Source organism: Vulpes lagopus, chromosome 5, assembly GCF_018345385.1.
Source record: "Vulpes lagopus strain Blue_001 chromosome 5, ASM1834538v1, whole genome shotgun sequence".
In the NCBI taxonomy this organism is placed as follows: domain Eukaryota; kingdom Metazoa; phylum Chordata; class Mammalia; order Carnivora; family Canidae; genus Vulpes; species Vulpes lagopus.
Genome location: NC_054828.1, coordinates 18,129,419 through 18,147,735, shown reverse-complemented (window position 1 = coordinate 18,147,735; position 18,317 = coordinate 18,129,419). Strand labels below are relative to the sequence as shown.

Below are 18,317 nucleotides of genomic sequence, written 5' to 3'. Positions count from 1 at the left end.
TTTTCTTGTTATCAATATTATTACCTATGTGAATTTAACAAAGGCTAAAAGAAGAATATAAGTATTTTTCAAATATCTGTAAAAATGCATCTGTTCATCAGATATGTATTGAGTGACTACTATGTTCCAGGAAATGTCCTAGGTACAGGGGAAGGATAACTTAACAAAACAGAAAAAAGTCCTGGTTACCAGGAAGCTTCCATTCTAGTTAGGGGAAGACAGGCATAAAGCATATGCTGTGATAATAGAGAATAACACATGCAATAAAGAAAAATAAGGCAAGAGAAGGCAACAGGAAATGTGAAGGTGGTACAGGAGAGGAGGTGCCATTTTGGTTTTGTTTTTAAAGATTTTATTTTTTTATGTAATCTCTACACCCAACATGGGACTTGAACTCATAACCCTAAGATCAAGAGTTTCATGCTCTACTGACTGAGCCAGCCAGGTGCCCCAAGGAGTTGCCATTTTGAACAGGGTGGTTAGGGAAGGCCTAACTAGAAAGGTGATAGTCTCGACCTCAAGGAGTTAAGGGAGCAGAGCAGGTCCAGAGGCTATGTGGAGGAAGCATATTCCAAACGGAGAGAATTAACCATTTCAAAGATCCTAAGGCAAGTGTTGCTCTTGTGTATGAGGAACAGCAAGGAGGCCAACCTGGCTGGTGGCTGGAGGGCTGGAAGGGAGATGCAGAGCAGTCAGAGAGAAATGAAGTGCCAAATTATGTAAGGACTGGTTCTGAAGGGTTTTTAGCATACGAGAGATATTTCTTTTTGCATTAAAAAGTTTGCTTCAGCTATTATGCTGAAAGTAGACTGAAGAATGGCAAGACAGAAACAAATAGACTGGTTAAGATCCTAACTGTGTTAATCCAGGAAAAAAGATCATGGCAGAATGCTACTGGTGGAAGAGGTAAAATGTGGTTAAATTCTGGATCTACCTCAAAAGCAGAAGCAATAGGATTTGCTGAAAGTTCAATATAAGATGTGAGGAGATGGTTTTAAAGTTTTTGACTTGAGCAACATTTACTAGAATTGGGAAGACAACAGAATGAGAAGGACTGGGGAAGATCAGAGTTCTTTTTGGAACATAATAAATTGGAAATACGTTTTAGACACTTAAGTGAAGGTTCTAGGTAGGTAGCTGAATAGACAAAATGAGAGTGCAGGCATCTCTGGATCACAGATAAACATGCTGAAGTCATCAGGACATGGCTAGTAATCAATGCTGTGGGAAGAGATGAAATCACCCACAGAACAAAGGTATTTAGAAAAGAAAAAGGATCACAGAATTGACCCCTTAGGGAATTCCAACATTTAAAGGTTGGGAAAATGAGGAGCAAGGAATCTAAGTGATGGAGAAGGATCAGCCAAAGAGACTGAAAGAAATCCAGAAATGTGTGGAATCCTGGAAGATGTAAAGAAAGCCTTTTGGGGAGGAGAGAGTATGTCACTATCATTGTTTTATGTATTGTGTGTGGTTGTTTTCAGGCCACAACAGCAGAACTGCAGAGTTGTGACAAAAACTATCTGGCTTAGAAAGCTGAAAATAGTTACTGTTTGACCCTTTAAAGAAAATGTTTGCCAATTCTTGATCTAGAAGAATTAGAGGGCAAATAATTTAATGAAGAAAATGCAGTACAATTTTCAGGCAGCACCAAGGCCTCCAGAGTTCAGTGGTCATGATGTTTAAGTTAGACCACTCAGCATGATTTCCCTCAATCTCATTCAGCTGTAAGGAGAGTGAAGTCTAGGGAGAGTGTGTCTGGTTTTTGCCAGGGGAGAATGATGAAGCAAAGAAAGGAACTGAGGCAAGGAAATGACTATACATGTTATGAGGAAGGACTTAACAGCTGGGCAAAAAGAGGAGAGGGCATGGGGGATATGAGGGAAGGGAAAAGGTAGTAGGAGCAGCAGATCGGGTCAAAGAATTGTGGGACTTGGTACCCAGGGGAGTAACCAGGCAAACTCCACAACCAAACAGGTATGGTTAGAGTAGAATGCCTGGAGGGGCTGCATTTACTGGTCATAACAAGGTCAAGGTTTTTAACCACAAGGAGAGGTGAAAGCAGGGGACTGAACATAAGATCATTGAAGAAGAGGCCAAAAACTGAAAGGCAAGGTACTGAAAGGATAATCTATGTGGAAACTGAAGTCACCATAATTACCAGACGTTTAATACTGGAGATCACATGGAGCCAGTAGGTACACCATCAGGCATAGAGGGAGATGAAGGTAACAAAGACAGGTGTGAGCACACCTGAGGATAGCTGAGAGTCAAAATGGAGAATATTTAGGGAGGAGAGGAGAATGATCTGGATGTGTCAAGAGGACTACTTGGAGGAGTAAAATGGTCAACTATGACACCTCCAAGTTTCATACTACAAAGGGTGTCCATTAATGACAGGAAGCCTTGAAACACAGCTTCCACAGATCCCCTCTGGTAGAAGTTTGATCACATGTAAAATTTTAAAATATTATTACATTTTGACTAAAATAACAAATCCTAAGGAAGGGCTTCATCCATCTTAACCCAAGAAGAGCAGTGGGTGGAACTCTCTAGGGAGCTGTGGAACAAGACAAAGGCAAAAAATAAACGAAATTTGTATTATTCCTTTTTTATCCACACTGATAAAGAGGAGTATCATATGTGAGGATGCCCTGTTTCTTCTCTAGGGTAATCCTTTTGCCCCGGTCCATACTCTCCTTTGATACTATGGCCTCTCTCTGGCCCTGCAGGATTTGACCACCATCTATCCCTCTCTCCAGCTTCATCTTGATTTTGATGCCCTCCCTTTGGACATGTTTTCAGACATGCCAAAGCTCCACCCCCTCAGGCACTTTACAACTATCATTCCCTCTGCCTGGATACCCTTTCCATCCTCAGTCCCATAAAAAATAAGTTCCTCCTTTCTAAGAGCTTAGTGGAGAGGAGGCAGCTAAAGAAAGAAAGCAGAGTGTGGTCAATGTTTTGATGGAACAGAGTGATGTGATCCAGAGCAGTCAAAGGGGTAATGGCAGGAGGAGGGAGGGGTAGAGTTCCAACAAGGTGCAAATGCAATTAAGTGGAGAAAAAGAGTCTTTTTAAAGAATGGTGCTGGAACAACTGGACTCTCATATGGAAAAAAAAAAAAAAAAAAGGAACCTTGTACCATACACAAAAATTAACTCAAAATAGATTGTAGACCTAAAACCTTGTGGCCTTAGCTTAGACAAAAATTTCTTAGCTACAACACCAAAAGTGTGATCCATAAAAGAAAAAATGATAAATTGAAATTAAAAAGCTTCTGCTCTTCAAAATACTATCAAGAGAACAAAAATACAAGACACATACTTTTTTTTTTTAAGATTTTATTTATTTATTCATGAGAGACACACACAGAGAGGCAGAGACACAGGCAGAAGGAGAAGCAGGCTCCATGCAGGAAGCCTGATGCAAAACTCGATCCCAGGACCCCAGGATCACGCCCTGAGCCAAAGGCAGACACTCAACAACTGAGCCACCCAGGCACCCCACAAGACACATACTTTGATGAAACATCTGTAAGTCATTTACTCATAAAGGACTTATATGAGAAATATACATATACTTAAAACTTATACAACTCAATAATTACATAATTTAAAAAATGGGAAAAGTTTTGAACATATATTTCACCAGGAATATAAGGATGGCAAATAAGCACATGACAAGATGCTCAGTATCATCAGTCATTAGGTAAAGCCAAATAAATCACAAGATATCCCTACATACCTATCAAAATGACTTTTAAAAAAACTGACAACACCTGTAAAGATGCAAAGCAACAAAGGCTCTCAGTCACTACTGGTAGTAATGCGAATTGGTACAAACATTTGTTTGTTTCTTAAATTAAATACACATCTACCATTCTACTCAGCAATCTTACTCCTAGGTAATAACCCAGATGAAAAGAAAAAATTTATTCACATATAACCCTGTATGTGAATATAACCAGTAACTTCATTCAAAACTGTTAAAACTAGAAACAGCCCAAATGTTCCTCAGATGGAGAAAGAATGAACAAACTCAATTATGACACATCTATACAATGGAACAGTACTCAGCAATAAAAAGGATCGTGCAACATGGACAAATCTCAAAGATATTCCATTCAGTGAAAGAAGCCAGCTCAAAGGCTATGATAACTCCATACATAGGACACTCTGGTAAAAACAAAATAATAAGGGCAGAAAACTGACCAGTGATTGTCAGAGATAAGGAGGAGGACTACAAAGAAGCACAAAGGAATATGGGGTTGGATGGTGATAGAACTATTCTACATCTTTGTGGTTGTGGTTACACAACTGTGTTCATCAAAACTCTCAAAACTTTATACTACAAAAGTGTAAATTTCACTATACTAAATTATACCTTAACAAAAAAACTTAATTCACAAAGATATAAAAAAATTTTCTAACTAAACATAAGTAATCAATACATGGGAAAGTAGTAGCTAACAAAAACTTAGAACATCTGAGGATAGGCTGATTATGACAACATATTGGTAAGCAGCAATAAAAAGTATGTATACACCAAAACAAGCAAATGCAAAAGGAGATTAAAATATTTTCTCCAAGTTACAATTCAGCATTAGGTTCTTTTGGCTCTCAGAGTTATATAGAAATGATAGATTATATTTCTTTTCTATGCAACAGAATCTCTGTTATTATATGACAAACAGTCTATCTTCTCCCAAAACAGAGAGCCCTAGAAATGATCTCAAAGGCCCATGTCACAGTAGAGAAGAGCTAACATGACATCAGCATAAATGTATGGCTTAAGAAGGCTGTTCAAATTAAGTGCTTATGGTGGCAACAGATGCAAACTGCTGGCACACTAAGTAACTGCCAAAGCCCTGTACAAGGGCCTGGGACAAGGAGGTACAACGACAACATGAACAGAATGAGATTTCTCAGCAAAATCTGAGAAAGTTAACCCTCATCTCCCCAAAATGGAATAACAGTACTGAGCTCCTGGGGTTGGGAGGATAAATATGATAATACAACCACAGTACTTGTCACAGTGAAGCATTTGGTAGCACTCAACTATCCCAGAGGATATACTCAAAGGAGCAAAGGAGAAATCCACATAAAAATATATCTTGAGGGGCACCTGGGTAGCACAGTCAGTTAAGTGTCTGATTCTTGGCTTCAGCTCAGGTCATGATCTCAGAGTCATGGGACTGAGCCCTGAGCCCCCAGTTGGGTTCCACGCTTAATGGGGAGTCTGCTTGAGATTCTCTCTTTCTCCCCCTGCCCCTCCTCCTTGTACCTGTACGCACGTATGTGCCTGCTTTCTGTCTGTCTGTCTTTCTCTCTCACACACACACACAAATCTTTAGGGAAAAAATTTTTTTAGATGTATCTTGAATATTTTAATGTTTGCAAAGATCTTGAGATTACTAGATCACTAAAAGAGTAAAAATATGTTCAAAGAAGTTGAAAGTAATGGCTAAAGTTCTCTTTAGTTTTTAAAAACTATACCTAAAAAAATTTAAAGGGAATTTTTTCACAATTGGTAAATACATTAAAAGACATCTCATGTTAAAGACTGAGTATACAGACTGAGTATACAGACTGAGTCTGAGATATTGAATCTTCTTCCTGCTTAAAATATCCAGCCAGGGGCAGCCCGGGTGGCTCAAAGGTTTAACGCCACCTACAGCCCAGGGCCTAATCCTGGAGACCAGGGATGGGGTCCCACGTCAGGCTCCCTGCACGGAGCCTGCTTCTCCCTCTCCCTCTGCCTGTGCCTCTGCCTCTCTCTGTGTGTGTCTCTCGTGAATAAATAAATAAAATCTTAAAAAAATATATATATCCAGCCAGTTCTTCTAATCTATGGCCATCTTTCTTTAATACTTGGCTGAATATTGAGCTTTTGCAGAAAGTCTTCACTACGTAACTAAAAACCAGTACAATCATAAACTCACAAATAGGTTGTATTTTCCAAAAGTTCATTTTAGTAATAAGCTTCTTGAATGTAGAATATAGTTTCCATAGAAACAATATTATAAATGGAGTTCAGGTCCTGAGTTGGTTGGCAACTGGTCTGTAATACTCTGGTCTGACATCCCAGCAAATAACCCTAAACCTTTCTACTACTGGTCATAAGGATTTCTGGAACACATCTTTTGTTAACTAAACTATTACTATGCAATCTCTACTATACTGCTTACTTTTATATCTGTCGGTTGTCTCAGGCCTACATGTCAGAGTATATAGGATTCTTTAAATGGAAAAAGATTTGGGACAGCCTTAAATGGAAAATAGCTAAAAGGGAATATCTTTATCCCTCTCCCCTAACAGAGGCTCTGGCCTTAGCTCTCCGCTGTTCCTATCAGAGAAACTACCACTTCCTCTCACTTGAGTCTCCAAGCATCTTCCCTTCTAACAGAAAGAAGTAGGAGTGAAACTCTAAAGCCTGGGGTCATTCTCCTAGGTTTCTATCTCCCCAAGGGTGAATTTCAAAAATCTTTCACATGCCATTTGACTTTACCTTCCTTTCTAGTTTTTTTATTTTATTTATTTATTCATGAGAGACACAGAGAGAGAGAGAGAGAGAGAGAGAGAGAGAGAGAGGCAGAGACACAGGCAGAGGGAGAAGCAGGCTCCCCGCAGGAAGCCCGATATGGGACTCGATCCTAGGACCCCGGGATCATGCCCTGGGCTGAAGGTGGCACTAAACGGCTGAGCCACCCGGGGTTCCCTTCCTTTCTAGTCTTAATACTCAGTTCATTTTTTAAAATTTGCCCCGACAACTTATTTACTCCATGGTTTAAAACTGAAAAAACAGACTGAAAGAAATCTGAAAATTCTATATTCCCAATGTAGTAAATTTATGGTTACTGAGAGAATATGGTAACCATGTTTCTCCAAACACAAGGTCTAAAGGGATCATGGTACTTAGATAACTGGCACTGCTGCAGAAAATCCAGGACTCAAGACTTTTCTAACTAGGTAAAACTGTAATCACACATCTTCATTTGTCTATGATAATATGGTTTGTAGGTAGTCAATGGGAAACCTGTCCATCTGACGTGACATTATTTAAGCAAAGCAAACAAGGAAAAGGGAGATCCCAAAATATAATTCTGAACAACTTTAATATTGACAAACAAAATTCGCCTTCTGGGATGTCTGGGTGGCTCAGCAGTTGAGTGTCTCACGGGCTCAGGACGTGATCCCAGAGTCCTGGGATCAAGTCCCACATCAGGCTCCCTACATGGAGCCTGCTTCTCCCTCTGCCTATGTCTCTCTCTCTGTGTGTCTCTCATAAATAAATAAATAAAATCTTTAAAAAAATAAAATCTTAAAAAAATAAGAAAATAAAATGTTCTAGAGTGAATTGTTTCAGCTAAATCCTCAGTGAAAAATATCTAGACTTGCTGCGAAATACAAAGAAAACAGTTAATTTAGAATTAGTATAACTGCCAAAGACAAAATTCCAAAGATGGGAAGAATATTGGAGCAAAATACGCATTTACTAAAAGTAATACTAAGAAGTCTAAGTGCTATATCTCAGTCTACAAAATCATGATATTTATTTTATAGGTATTTAAAATGTTCTAATATTTTATTTATATTATCAAGACTATAACAAATGTGATTCCTATTTTCATGATCTTCAAATCGGTAATACATACAAATCTTACAAGGTGTTAAATAAATTTTTGAAATAAAGCATCATTTAAATCAAACTTCCTTCCAGGTATAAATGAAGAAAGTGTTTAAAATCAAAGTTCTCACTAAAAAAGAGCTTTGAAAATCAGGTATTTTGTATAAGGTGTACTAAAAAACTTAAGCAGAGAAAATCAGATTTAACATCGTTAAAAATGGGGACTGAGGGGTGCCTGGGTGGCTCAGTCGGTTGGGCGTCTGCCTTTGGCTCAGGTCGTGATCCCCGGATCCGGGATCGAGTCCTGCATCGGACTCCCTGTGAGGAGCCTGCTTCTCCCTCTGCCTATGTCTCTACCTCTCCTCTCAATCTGTGTCTCTCATGAATAAATAAATAAATCTTTTAAAAAAATAAAATAAAAAAATAAATAAAATAAAATAAAATAAAATAAAATAAAATAAAATAAAATAAAATAAAATAAAATAAAATAAAATAAAAAGGAGATCCCTGGGTGGCTCAGCAGTTTAGCGCTTGCCTTCAGCCCAGGGTGTGATTCTGGGGTCCTGGGACTGAGTCTTGTGTTGAGCTCCCTGCATGGAGCCTGCTTCTCCCTCTGCCTGTGTCTCTGCCTCACTCTCTGTGTCTCTCATGAATAAACAAAATATTTTTAAAAACTATTTTAAAAACCCTCTAAAATCAACAAAAAATTCCAGTTAGTAAATGGGCTAAAGAAATGAAGAGACATTTCGATGAAGAGAATATGCAGATGACAAGTCCATAAAATGATCCTTAGCATCATTAACCATAATGGAAATGCAAATTAAAACCACTATACCGGTCACACATACATACATACCTATCTGAATGTCTAAATAAAAAATAGGAACACTAAATGCTCATGAGGATATGGGGAGACTGATCCCATCTACATTGCTGGCGGGAATGTAAAATGGTACAGAAACTCTGGAAAATAGTTTTTAAGTTTCTCATCAAAACTAAACATGTAACTGCCATGTGACCCAGCAACTTATCTCCTAGGCATTAATCCCAGAAAAAGGAAGACTTGTGTTACCTTCCATGTAGCTGTACTGGAATGTTTATAGCAATGTTATTCATAGCCCAACAATGGAGACAACTAGGTGTCCTTGAAACAAAGTGTGGTACATCTATCTCATGGAATACTATTCAGCAACTAAAAGGAGCAAACTAATGACACATGCAACCACCTGGATGAAATCTTCAGAGAATTTTGCTCCGTGAAAAAAATCCAATCCCCAAAGGTTATGTGTTTATTAAATAACATTCTTGAAATGAGAAAACTATAGAATGAAAAACAGATTAGTGGTTATCAGGGGTTAAGGAGGATGTCGGGTAAAAATGAAGTGAATGTGGTTTAAGTGGCCACCTGAGGAACTCTGTGGTGATGGAAACTTCTCTGTCCTCCACGGTACAGAGGACAATGTCTTGGTTGTGCTCTTGTAGTGCGGTTTTGCAGGGTGCTGTTACTGAAGAAAACTGGATAAAGGTTACAGGGGATCTCTGTTATTTACCAACTGCACCACTGCATCTGAATCCTCAATTACCCCAAAATAAAAAGGTTACAATTAAAGGTAGCCTTGCTATTGCAAAATGAGTACAGCACTTAACAAGAAATCCAACATCAATTAAACGAAGCACTCTGCCCGGGTCTAATTCTGCAGATTACTCTGAATCCGTTTATGAAGCACATTTTCCTCTCCTACACACACGCAAAAGAAGCTAAGTTCAGACACAAGCACTCGGATGTCTCCAAACACGGGCCAAACGTAGAAAGTGACCTGGCCTGAATCAGGAGGAAAAACGCTGGTCCTGGCTCTACCGAGGAAATCAAGGGCGCTGCCTTCCACAGGTCCTCTCACCTCTCAGGCTGCAGTCCCAGCTCCATCCTGCAGGCCAAACTAACCTAGGAAGACTGCTTACAGCGAGAGTGCCCAATCCTGGTCTCAGGCCCCCCAGAGCTCCCGCTAACCTGGAGTGGAACCAGTAATATTTACAGTATTAGGACACACATCAGCCCGCAGAGAAGCGAGGTCCTTCCACACCGCGCAGTCCCTGGAGAGCTCCATGTCTACTTAGAAAGAGGGCGAAAAGGGCGAGCACCCGGTTGCTATTGTCATGAAAATAAATTGTGACCGCAGTTTGAGAACCAATGGAATCTATGCATGTAAGCGATTGTACAAGTATAAAACACTGAACAAACTGCTCCCATACGTTCCTTTAACGTTAGGGCGCCAAGGACACACACACACACCGCGAATCCCACCGGACACGCTGGGCCACCGCAGGCGGGTCACCGGGGGCTCCAGCAAGCGCGGCCCGGGAGAGGGTACGACCGCGCCAACGGGCTCCGCGCGGCCAGAACCGTTACACGGAGGGACTAGGATCCCTGCTGCCGGTTGGACTCCTGAGCAGCGAGGGAAGCCGTGCGGACCCCTCCGGGGACTGCAGACCGAGCCCCGGCTCCCGGCGGCCACCGACCGCCACGCTGCTGCGGGAGGAGGAGGAGGGAGGCCCCGCTCCCCGAGGGGTCCGCTCGCGCAGGGGCGCTCACCGGGCCGCGCTGCAGCCGGAGGGGGGGAGGGGGGGGCCCCGGGGCCCCCGCGGGGTCCGCCGGGGCGGGGGGGCCCGGGAGGGACTGGGCAGCGCCAGGCCGCGGGGCAGAGCAGGGGGAGCCGAGCGGGGCAGCAGGGGCGCGGCCCGTCTGCGCTGCGGGCGCGAGCCTCGGCGGAGGAAGCGAAGTCCGGCCCGGGACCGGCGGGGCGGGGCGGGGCCCTGGGGGAGGGGCAGGCTGGGCGCGGAGGGGCGTGAGGGGTCGGCGGGGACTCACCGGGTGCCGCGCCACCTCGGAGGCCATGGTCCCGAGCGGGAGGGCTCAGCCCCGGGCCCGCGCGCCGAGCGTCCCGACCACGGAGGGAGCGGAGGGGGCCGAGGAGGGCGGGACCCGCGGGGCGGAGGCCGGTGGAACGGGCGGGGCGGGCCTCCGCCGGGGGGAGAGGCGGCGCGGAATGTCCGGGGAAAGGGGAGGGGCCGAGCCCCGCGGCCTCCGAGACGCGGGGGCGCAGAGCCGGAGGGCGGCGGCCCCGCCGGGCAGGGCGCGCGCCGTTAACCGCGGCGCCGCGAGCCGCCCCCAGCAGTGCCCGCCGACGTCTCAGAGCGCAGCAACCCACGACCGGGGAGGGGACGCCGGAGAAACAAATCTCGGCCGGCGGGCAGCAGCGAGCGGGACCGGAAGGGGGCGGGGCGGGCGAGGGCGTGAGACCGCGGGCGGCCCGCGCGGGACCGGAAGTGGGCGGGGCGGGCGGGCGGGGGCGTGTCCGGCCGGGGTGCGGCCCCAGGCGGGCGGCGGCCTCTCCCGCCGCGGACGTCCGGGCGCGGAACCCTGGGGCCCGGCCGATTGGACGGTCAGTGGGCGAGCCGCCCCCGGGGATGGGGCCGGGTTGAGCCTCCGCCGCCGGACGAGCAGGGTGGCCAGGGATGGAGGCGCCCGCGGAGCTGAGCGTCGAAGCGGTGCTGCGCTTCCTCCGGGAGCGCGGGGGGCGGGCCCCGCACGCCGAGCTGGTGCAGCGCTTCAGGGGTGCCCTGGGCGGGGACCCCGAGCAACGCGCCCTCGCCCGCGCCCGCTTCAAGGAGCTGGTGAACGCCGTGGCCACGGTGCGCACCGACCCCGCCGACGGCTCCAAGTTCGTGCACCTCAAGAAGAGGTTCCTGGAGGGGGCCCCGCCGGACCTGCCCCGCGCCTCGGGGGCCGCAGAGCCCGAGCCCAGCCGCGGCGCCCCGCCCGAGTTCCCAGACGGCGGCCCTCGCTCGGAGGCGGCGTCCCCCGAGGCGTCCCCGCGGCCCGGCGGCGGGCCGGGCGATGGGGGGCCGCCGGGCGTGGACAGCGAGAGCTGCCGCGGGCCACCCCTGAGCGCCGGGGCCCGGCCCAGGAACCCGCGGCGGGACGCGCAGCCCAACCCCCGGGGGCCGGGCCCCGGGCCCAGCGAGGACCCGGCGCCCGCGCCCGCGCCCCCGCCCCACGGCTGCGCGGAGACGGACGCGGGAGCCCCCGCCGGGGGAGGCAGCACCCCGAGGCCGACCCGCCAGAGCCTCCGAGACCTCGTGATGGGCAGCTCCCCGCAGCTGAAGAGGAGCGTCTGTGCGGGGGGAGGCAGCCCGGGGAGCTCCTCTGGCGGAGGACGCGGCAAGGGCGGAGGCGACTCGGACAGCGCATCTGTCGCTTCCTCGTCTGCAGAGGAGGAGAGCGGCGGGGCCTCGGTGACGCTGGACCCCCTGGAACACGCCTGGATGCTTTCAGCCTCGGACGGCAAGTGGGACAGCCTCGAAGGCCTGCTCACTTGCGAGCCCGGCCTGCTGGCCAAGCGGGACTTCATCACCGGCTTCACCTGCCTGCACTGGGCCGCCAAGCATGGCAGGCAGGAGCTGCTGGCCATGCTGGTCAACTTCGCCAACAAACACCAGCTGCCCGTGAACATAAACGCCAGGACGAGCGGAGGCTACACGGCCCTGCACCTAGCGGCCATGCACGGGCACGTGGAGGTGGTCAAGTTGCTGGTGGGGGCTTACGACGCAGACGTGGACATCAGGGACTACAGTGGGAAAAAGGCCTCCCAGTATCTGAGTCCGAGCATCGCGGAGGAAATCAAGAACCTCGTGGGAGCCCTGGACGAGGACGATGGAGACTGTGCCGCTGGCGGCGGGGGCGGGCGCTGGAGGCTATCCAAGGTGCTCCCTTCACACCTCATCACCTACAAACTCTCACACGTCCTGGAGGATGGAGGAGACCACCACCACCACCACCACCACCACCACCACCACCACTTGACCGACGGATGGGCTGGAGGCAAAGTGAAGGATCCAGGTCGCAAGGCCCCCGGCAGCTCTAGTGGACGGATAAAACCCAGACTCAATAAAATACGCTTTCGGACTCAGATCATCCACACTACACCCTCTTTTAGAGACCCGGAGCAGCCACTGGAGGAGGAGGGGGAGGAGGAAGAGGAGGATCGGGCTCTTAAAGGACACTCATCCTCCTTCAAATTGAGGCCAAAGTCCAATGTATTTGGGTAAAAATAATTTCTTTTAGAAAATACTAGGTTTATTGGTCTTCGGAAATATAATGCCAAGGGTACAAGAAACTGAGACTAGAAAAAAAGGTAAATTCTGCATTCTTACTTGGGGCGTTTGAATGGGTGGGAAGAATTCCTTGAACTGCGTCTGGGTTGTAGTAGGGTTTACAGGTGGTTTCATCAAACCTTGCCCTAGGCCCCTTTTCCCCATGCCACCCCTCTGCCCTGGAGTCCCTGTTTCTGAGGACTGAAAATGTATTTAAATTGGGTGTACAGAATGCATGATTGACGGTTCCTTTGATTTTACCAATATTGGCTGCCATGCAAAATAAGGAATATTGCACTTTTATATTTCTATTTTTAAAAGTGGTTACTCTTCCAAGAGCAACAAGAAATGCAAGTTGTAATGAAATTATACATGTGGGCAAAACTACATACTGCCCTGATTTTTGGTTTTTTACTTACTGCATTTACCTGCTAAAATACTACTGAAGGTCAAGTCAAAGTTGAAAAAATACTATTTAGAGAATAATGTGAATGAAAATAGTATCCTGTTTGTATCGTAAATAGTGCTCAACTATTTTTTTAAAAGAAATTTCAACTTTAATCACTGAACTAAAGAAATAGGCAACACTCTTCATTTTTGAGGTAATCTGTACTGTGGTTTCCTCTTAACTGTCTAGTATCAGTGCACTCAGTATTAAGGTACCTTATCAATAGCTACACACATTTTTATTTAAAGAGATCACTTAACAATCTATGGTACTTTTACTTAAACATTGCCTCTGGTTCTGATTCTCACTAACTTGTTTTGCTATTCTAAAAGGCCAGTTTTAATTCTAGGAATCATATAACCATTGGTTCTGTTTGACATTACCCTATTTGATGATGCTTAGATGTGAATTGCCTACAGAAGCTGTCTCTGGTTTAGATGACTAGCAAAAATTGGCATAAATGTTAATGAGCCTATGCTTCTGTGAAGTAATTATTAAATCAATGATTCTTACATAAGGTACACTTTTATTTTACTAATAAAATACACTCATAGTCTGTGCTTTGTAGCAATTTTGCAAATGTTTCTAATACTAAAAGACTTTCCATTTTCCAATGTTTCCTTGAATCTGTTAGAGATGTACAGTGAAGTTATTAAAAGGCTGGATAGTAAATCTACCCAGTTAAAAATAGCACTTTATAAAAGGGGAAAAGAGAAGAGATGGGACCATTTCTTTATTTAAATGCTGCTGGCTATTGAATTATTTTGTATATAAATGAAAAAATACCTTTCATTAAAATTACAGAGTTTAAATGTAGTTCTTAATTATATTTCATTCAAATTTGTTAGGGTAAATGTTTATATAATTATTGTAGAATTTAACTCACAAGCCTATTAAGTTGATTTGTAACAGATTCAAAACAACATTGTGGGAGATTAATTGTAACAAATCCATCTCCCTTAGTCTTTTTGGTCTCCCTAACTGCTGAAACCTAAGAATCTGCAGCCCATAAAGGTTAAAGAGTGAGTTAACAGCTTGCAGAGTGAATGAACCAATATATAAATCACACAGAACTGCAGAGTTTAGAGAGTTCTAGATCTTTACTTTCCCAAGTGGGAGAAATTTGTACGAAGTTTGTCACACCTTTCTAGATAGCAATTTAATTCGTTTAAAGACATATCAAAAATATTCACATAAAATATGTAAACTCTTATCCATTTGTGTGCCTTTTTGTTTTAGGATTATGGAAATGGGCTATGTACATTTGAGAAGCACCTTTATCCATACATGTGGGTAAGAACAGTCCAATTTTGTATAAATAGAGGTTCCTTGAAGGTGAAAAACGGTCGCTTGTTTGGAATCCTATACACATTACCTGTATCTAGTATGGAACAAGCTATATAACTTCCCACGGAGGAATCTTACATTTCATTGACATATAAAGCTAAAGAGAACTATAAAAAATAGGTACTTCAGAACCTTCTAAATGTTCTAATGAAGTCAATATTAATCTCAGAACATGTGTATTAGTAATAATTGCACAAAATCTATAATTTACTAGATCTTTAGAGATTGAGTCAATACTTCATTTAAACTGCTTTTCACACTAAAAAGATTTTTAACTTTTCCAATAAAATCTAACTCTAAATTTTCAAAAATCATTCCTGAGGGAAACTACTTCTAGCATTGTCATGATGTGCTCGTGTGCAATAAGTATAGCATTTTCTTCTACTTAAACTCTACATTCCTCTTATTTTTCAATTTCCAAATTGAAATGATTAAAAGCAAAGGATTTGTGTAACTTGATTTTGTGGAGTTGTGTCTGCTGTTAATGGAAATATATATGTCAATTACTTAGATGTTTGTTGATATGAAAGTGTGTGGGGTAGAAAACCCAAGTATGTCCACATGTTTCTTATAGGTACACTTGAAACTATTGAATGTTTGGTCACAGTTCTCTTCACCTTTATGGTATATAAAATGCAGCTAGTTTATACAATGAAAATCTGGTACTATTTTATTCATGACTGAAATCTTAGGAGTCTAGAATGCTAGTCTTATTTTTTAAACAAGTGAAACTTTGGTAGTTTTAGAGTGTATAATTTGTAAAAGTTTGTTCTGTCAAAATAAAAGATTCACACTACATTTTTTTTCTCTGAATTGTCTAAATAATTGTAGTCCTTTATGCTTCTTACCTGTGTGGTGTTTTGTAGTTCACACGGTGCTTTTCGAAGTTTCCATTTATTTGATCCCTTTCCTGTCCCTTAAAGTTAATAAAGGAATGAAATTCAATGGCTGTTCAGGGTCATGAAGTAAATGGCAGTTAGTAAGATTTTAAGATTTAGTGCTTTTCCACAATATATTTTCTGCACTTCAAATTGCCAGATCTTGGCAAAACTACTGTAGTTTGGCTTCAGTGATGGAAGAATCAACTTGGACACCACCACCTTTAAAAAAACAAAACAAAACAAAACAAAAAAACCCTATCGTTCACTCACATACCAGCTAACTGAACCCTTCCTACCCAGACCAGATCTTAAGAAAGATATGGGAATGTGTTTTTCTATTGAATATCTATTAAGCTTTGGTCATTAAGGAGCTTTGGTTTCCTCACCAAACAACAACAACAACAAAACCACAAAAACTTTTATCTTTATTTTAATGAAATTCACCTCTATTCATATGGTAAGGGATGTGTGGGAAGCCTTGATGCTCTCCTGGGAAGATCCAATTATGATTGCTGCTGGGGATTTTTGTTGTCACTCTTGCTTTATGACAACTTACAATATATTTTTCTGTACAACTGAAGGATTGAAGTTTAGTTTCTGTTTCTAGAATGACTTCAAAGTACGTATCTTAAAAGGATTAACTGAACAGTCCACTTGAAGGTATCTTTGTAATTTGTCCTAGTGAAAAACTATATTTTGCTAAATAAATGGCAATTATTTGGAGTTTCCTGGAAACTAAATCCTAAAAAATTTTCCTTAATCCTAAAAAATAAATACTCTGGGAACTTGCTGCAAACCATTGTTCCTTTGGTGATGAGTCAGATTTTCATGAAATAATGTTAGAAGTTAGGTTGGAAAATGAAGAAATAAAATGACACTTTGTGAACTCCTTTATCAAGATTCAGCAGTAGAGTTGTTCGGGTCATATCCGATTATTTTCCTCTATACTCTTTTCTCCTTAATCTTCTCTTTAAATCTCAGTTTCATCTTAGGAGTGGCTTCCCCACTTAGTTAAAAAGAATTGTCTATTTTTCCACATTTAAATTGGTGAGAAATATGGGACAAGTTGCCATTCTCGCACAATGCCTGGCATATTGAAGATCATAAGTGGGTTTGGGTTTTTGGGGGTTTTTTTTAGTGGACAACACTAAAATATTTCATGTTGTTCCATCATAAGGATAATTTGAATGGTACACATTTTTGCCAAATGAATAAGGTAAGTAATTTTTATAGGATCTGGTTCCTAAGTCCTGGCCAACCACTTCATTTACAGACCAGCCAAAAGAACAATCTTCCAACCAGGAGGTAAAATCAGCTTTAATAGGATTTTACTTTGGAGCAACTTAAAAGATTTTCATGAGTAAATTTGATTATCAGAAAGTTTTACCTTACAAGTTGAGATTCAAGTACATAATCCCTGAGAGAATCTACTTTCACTGGCTTTAAATATTCTAAGTATTAGCATGTATACAAATGACCACTTTGTGAAAACCCCAAAACCAAAAGAATAGAGAGGTGAAGTTTAGCTTAGAGAACTTTCTAATAAACATTTTAAACATACCATGGACTTCTCAGGAGACACAACACAGCCCTTGAAGATAATTGATCAGAGGTTATATGAGCACCTGAGTAGTTAAAGCAGATCTACGCACATTTGTGACTGACCCTGTCTTTTTTTTTTTTTTTTTAAGATTTCTTTTTTTATTCATAAGAGACACAGAAAGAGAGAGAGAGAGGCAGAGACATAGGCAGAGGGAGAAGCAGGCTCCTCACAGGGAGCTGGAAGCGGGACTCAATACTGGATCCTGGGATCACGCCCTGAGCCAAAGGCAGACACTCAACCACTGAGCCACCCAGGCGTCCTGTGACTGATTCTGTCTTAATAAACATTGCTCTAGAATGTTAGAATCCTATTCATTCTGTCCAAAGGTTTAGTAAAACTGGCCTGACTTTGAAATAAGTTATCCAATGAAGTAGCATTATATAATTTTTTAGCCCTAATTTATGCTGTTCTGATGAAAGAACCTGGAAGCAGGTGTTAGGATACTCATGGGTTTCTCAGAAGTTTTTTTTTTTTTTCCTCAGAAGTTTTGAATTTAATTTCTATAAATATAATTGAGCTTTCCTGAGATTCATCCAGAAGTTTCAATATTGATAAGTGTGATCCTTAAGTTTTGTCTCAGTCCATCTGGGCTGCTATAACAGAATACCATAGACTGGATAGTTTATAAACAGAAATTTATTTTTCACAATTATGGAGGCTAGGAAGTTCAAGACCCAGGTGCTGGCAGAGCCCGTGTCTGGTAAGAATCTGCTTCCTGCTTCATGGACAGTGGTCTAGGGGTCTCTTTTACAAAGGCACTAATCCCATTCATGAGGGCTTCATCACCAAATCACTTCATCACCAAATCACCTCCCAAAGGCCTTACCTCCTAAAATCCTGGGCGGGGGCGGGGGGGGGGGTTGGGGGGGGCAACATATGAATTTTGGGAAGACACAAACATTCAGTCCATAAAAAGTACATATTCAAGGGGCAATGGTCTGGCTGTGGTCAGCAGTTCAATCCTATGGCTGCATGCGGAGTCTGCACTGAGGAGATTCTAAACCCAGCTTAGAGTTTTTTTTGGCTGTGTGAAAACAGTTATTATTTCCAGGAAGCTTACTGTGCAGGCCAGGCAAGGCTTTAAGCACTTTATAAAAAGTGAGCCGTTTTATTCTCCCTGCTCTGTCCCTCCTCATTAGATTCTAGTGTCTCCATTTTATTGATGGAAACACTGAGGTGCAGAAACCTCACCTCACCTGACCCCAGGGAGGGTCAGCTCCTGCAAGCGATCATTTTATTTTCTTGTTTTTGTTTTTTA

General features: G+C 43.4%; 2 protein-coding genes across 4 annotated transcripts in view; one reads left to right on the top strand and one right to left on the bottom strand.

The window, feature by feature from the left end:
* The window catches only part of SEPTIN10 (septin 10), a 52,024-nt gene extending 41,152 nt beyond the window's left edge, over positions 1 to 10,872 (bottom strand). The window contains exon 1 of one of the 3 annotated variants that reach the window (XM_041755518.1): positions 10,496 to 10,872. In XM_041755518.1, the coding sequence (XP_041611452.1) occupies positions 10,496 to 10,522 (27 nt within the window). In that variant the 5' untranslated portion in view covers positions 10,523 to 10,872. The remainder of the gene's footprint in view (positions 1 to 10,495) is intronic. The other 2 variants (XM_041755516.1, XM_041755517.1) reach the window with 2 other exon arrangements.
* A 128-nt stretch (positions 10,873 to 11,000) lies between these two features.
* SOWAHC (sosondowah ankyrin repeat domain family member C) lies at positions 11,001 to 15,373 on the top strand. Its single transcript, XM_041755515.1, has one exon. The coding sequence runs from the start codon at positions 11,143 to 11,145 to the stop codon at positions 12,733 to 12,735; it is 1,593 nt and encodes a 530-aa protein (XP_041611449.1). The 5' UTR covers positions 11,001 to 11,142; the 3' UTR covers positions 12,736 to 15,373.
* Positions 15,374 to 18,317: the final 2,944 nt, after the last annotated feature.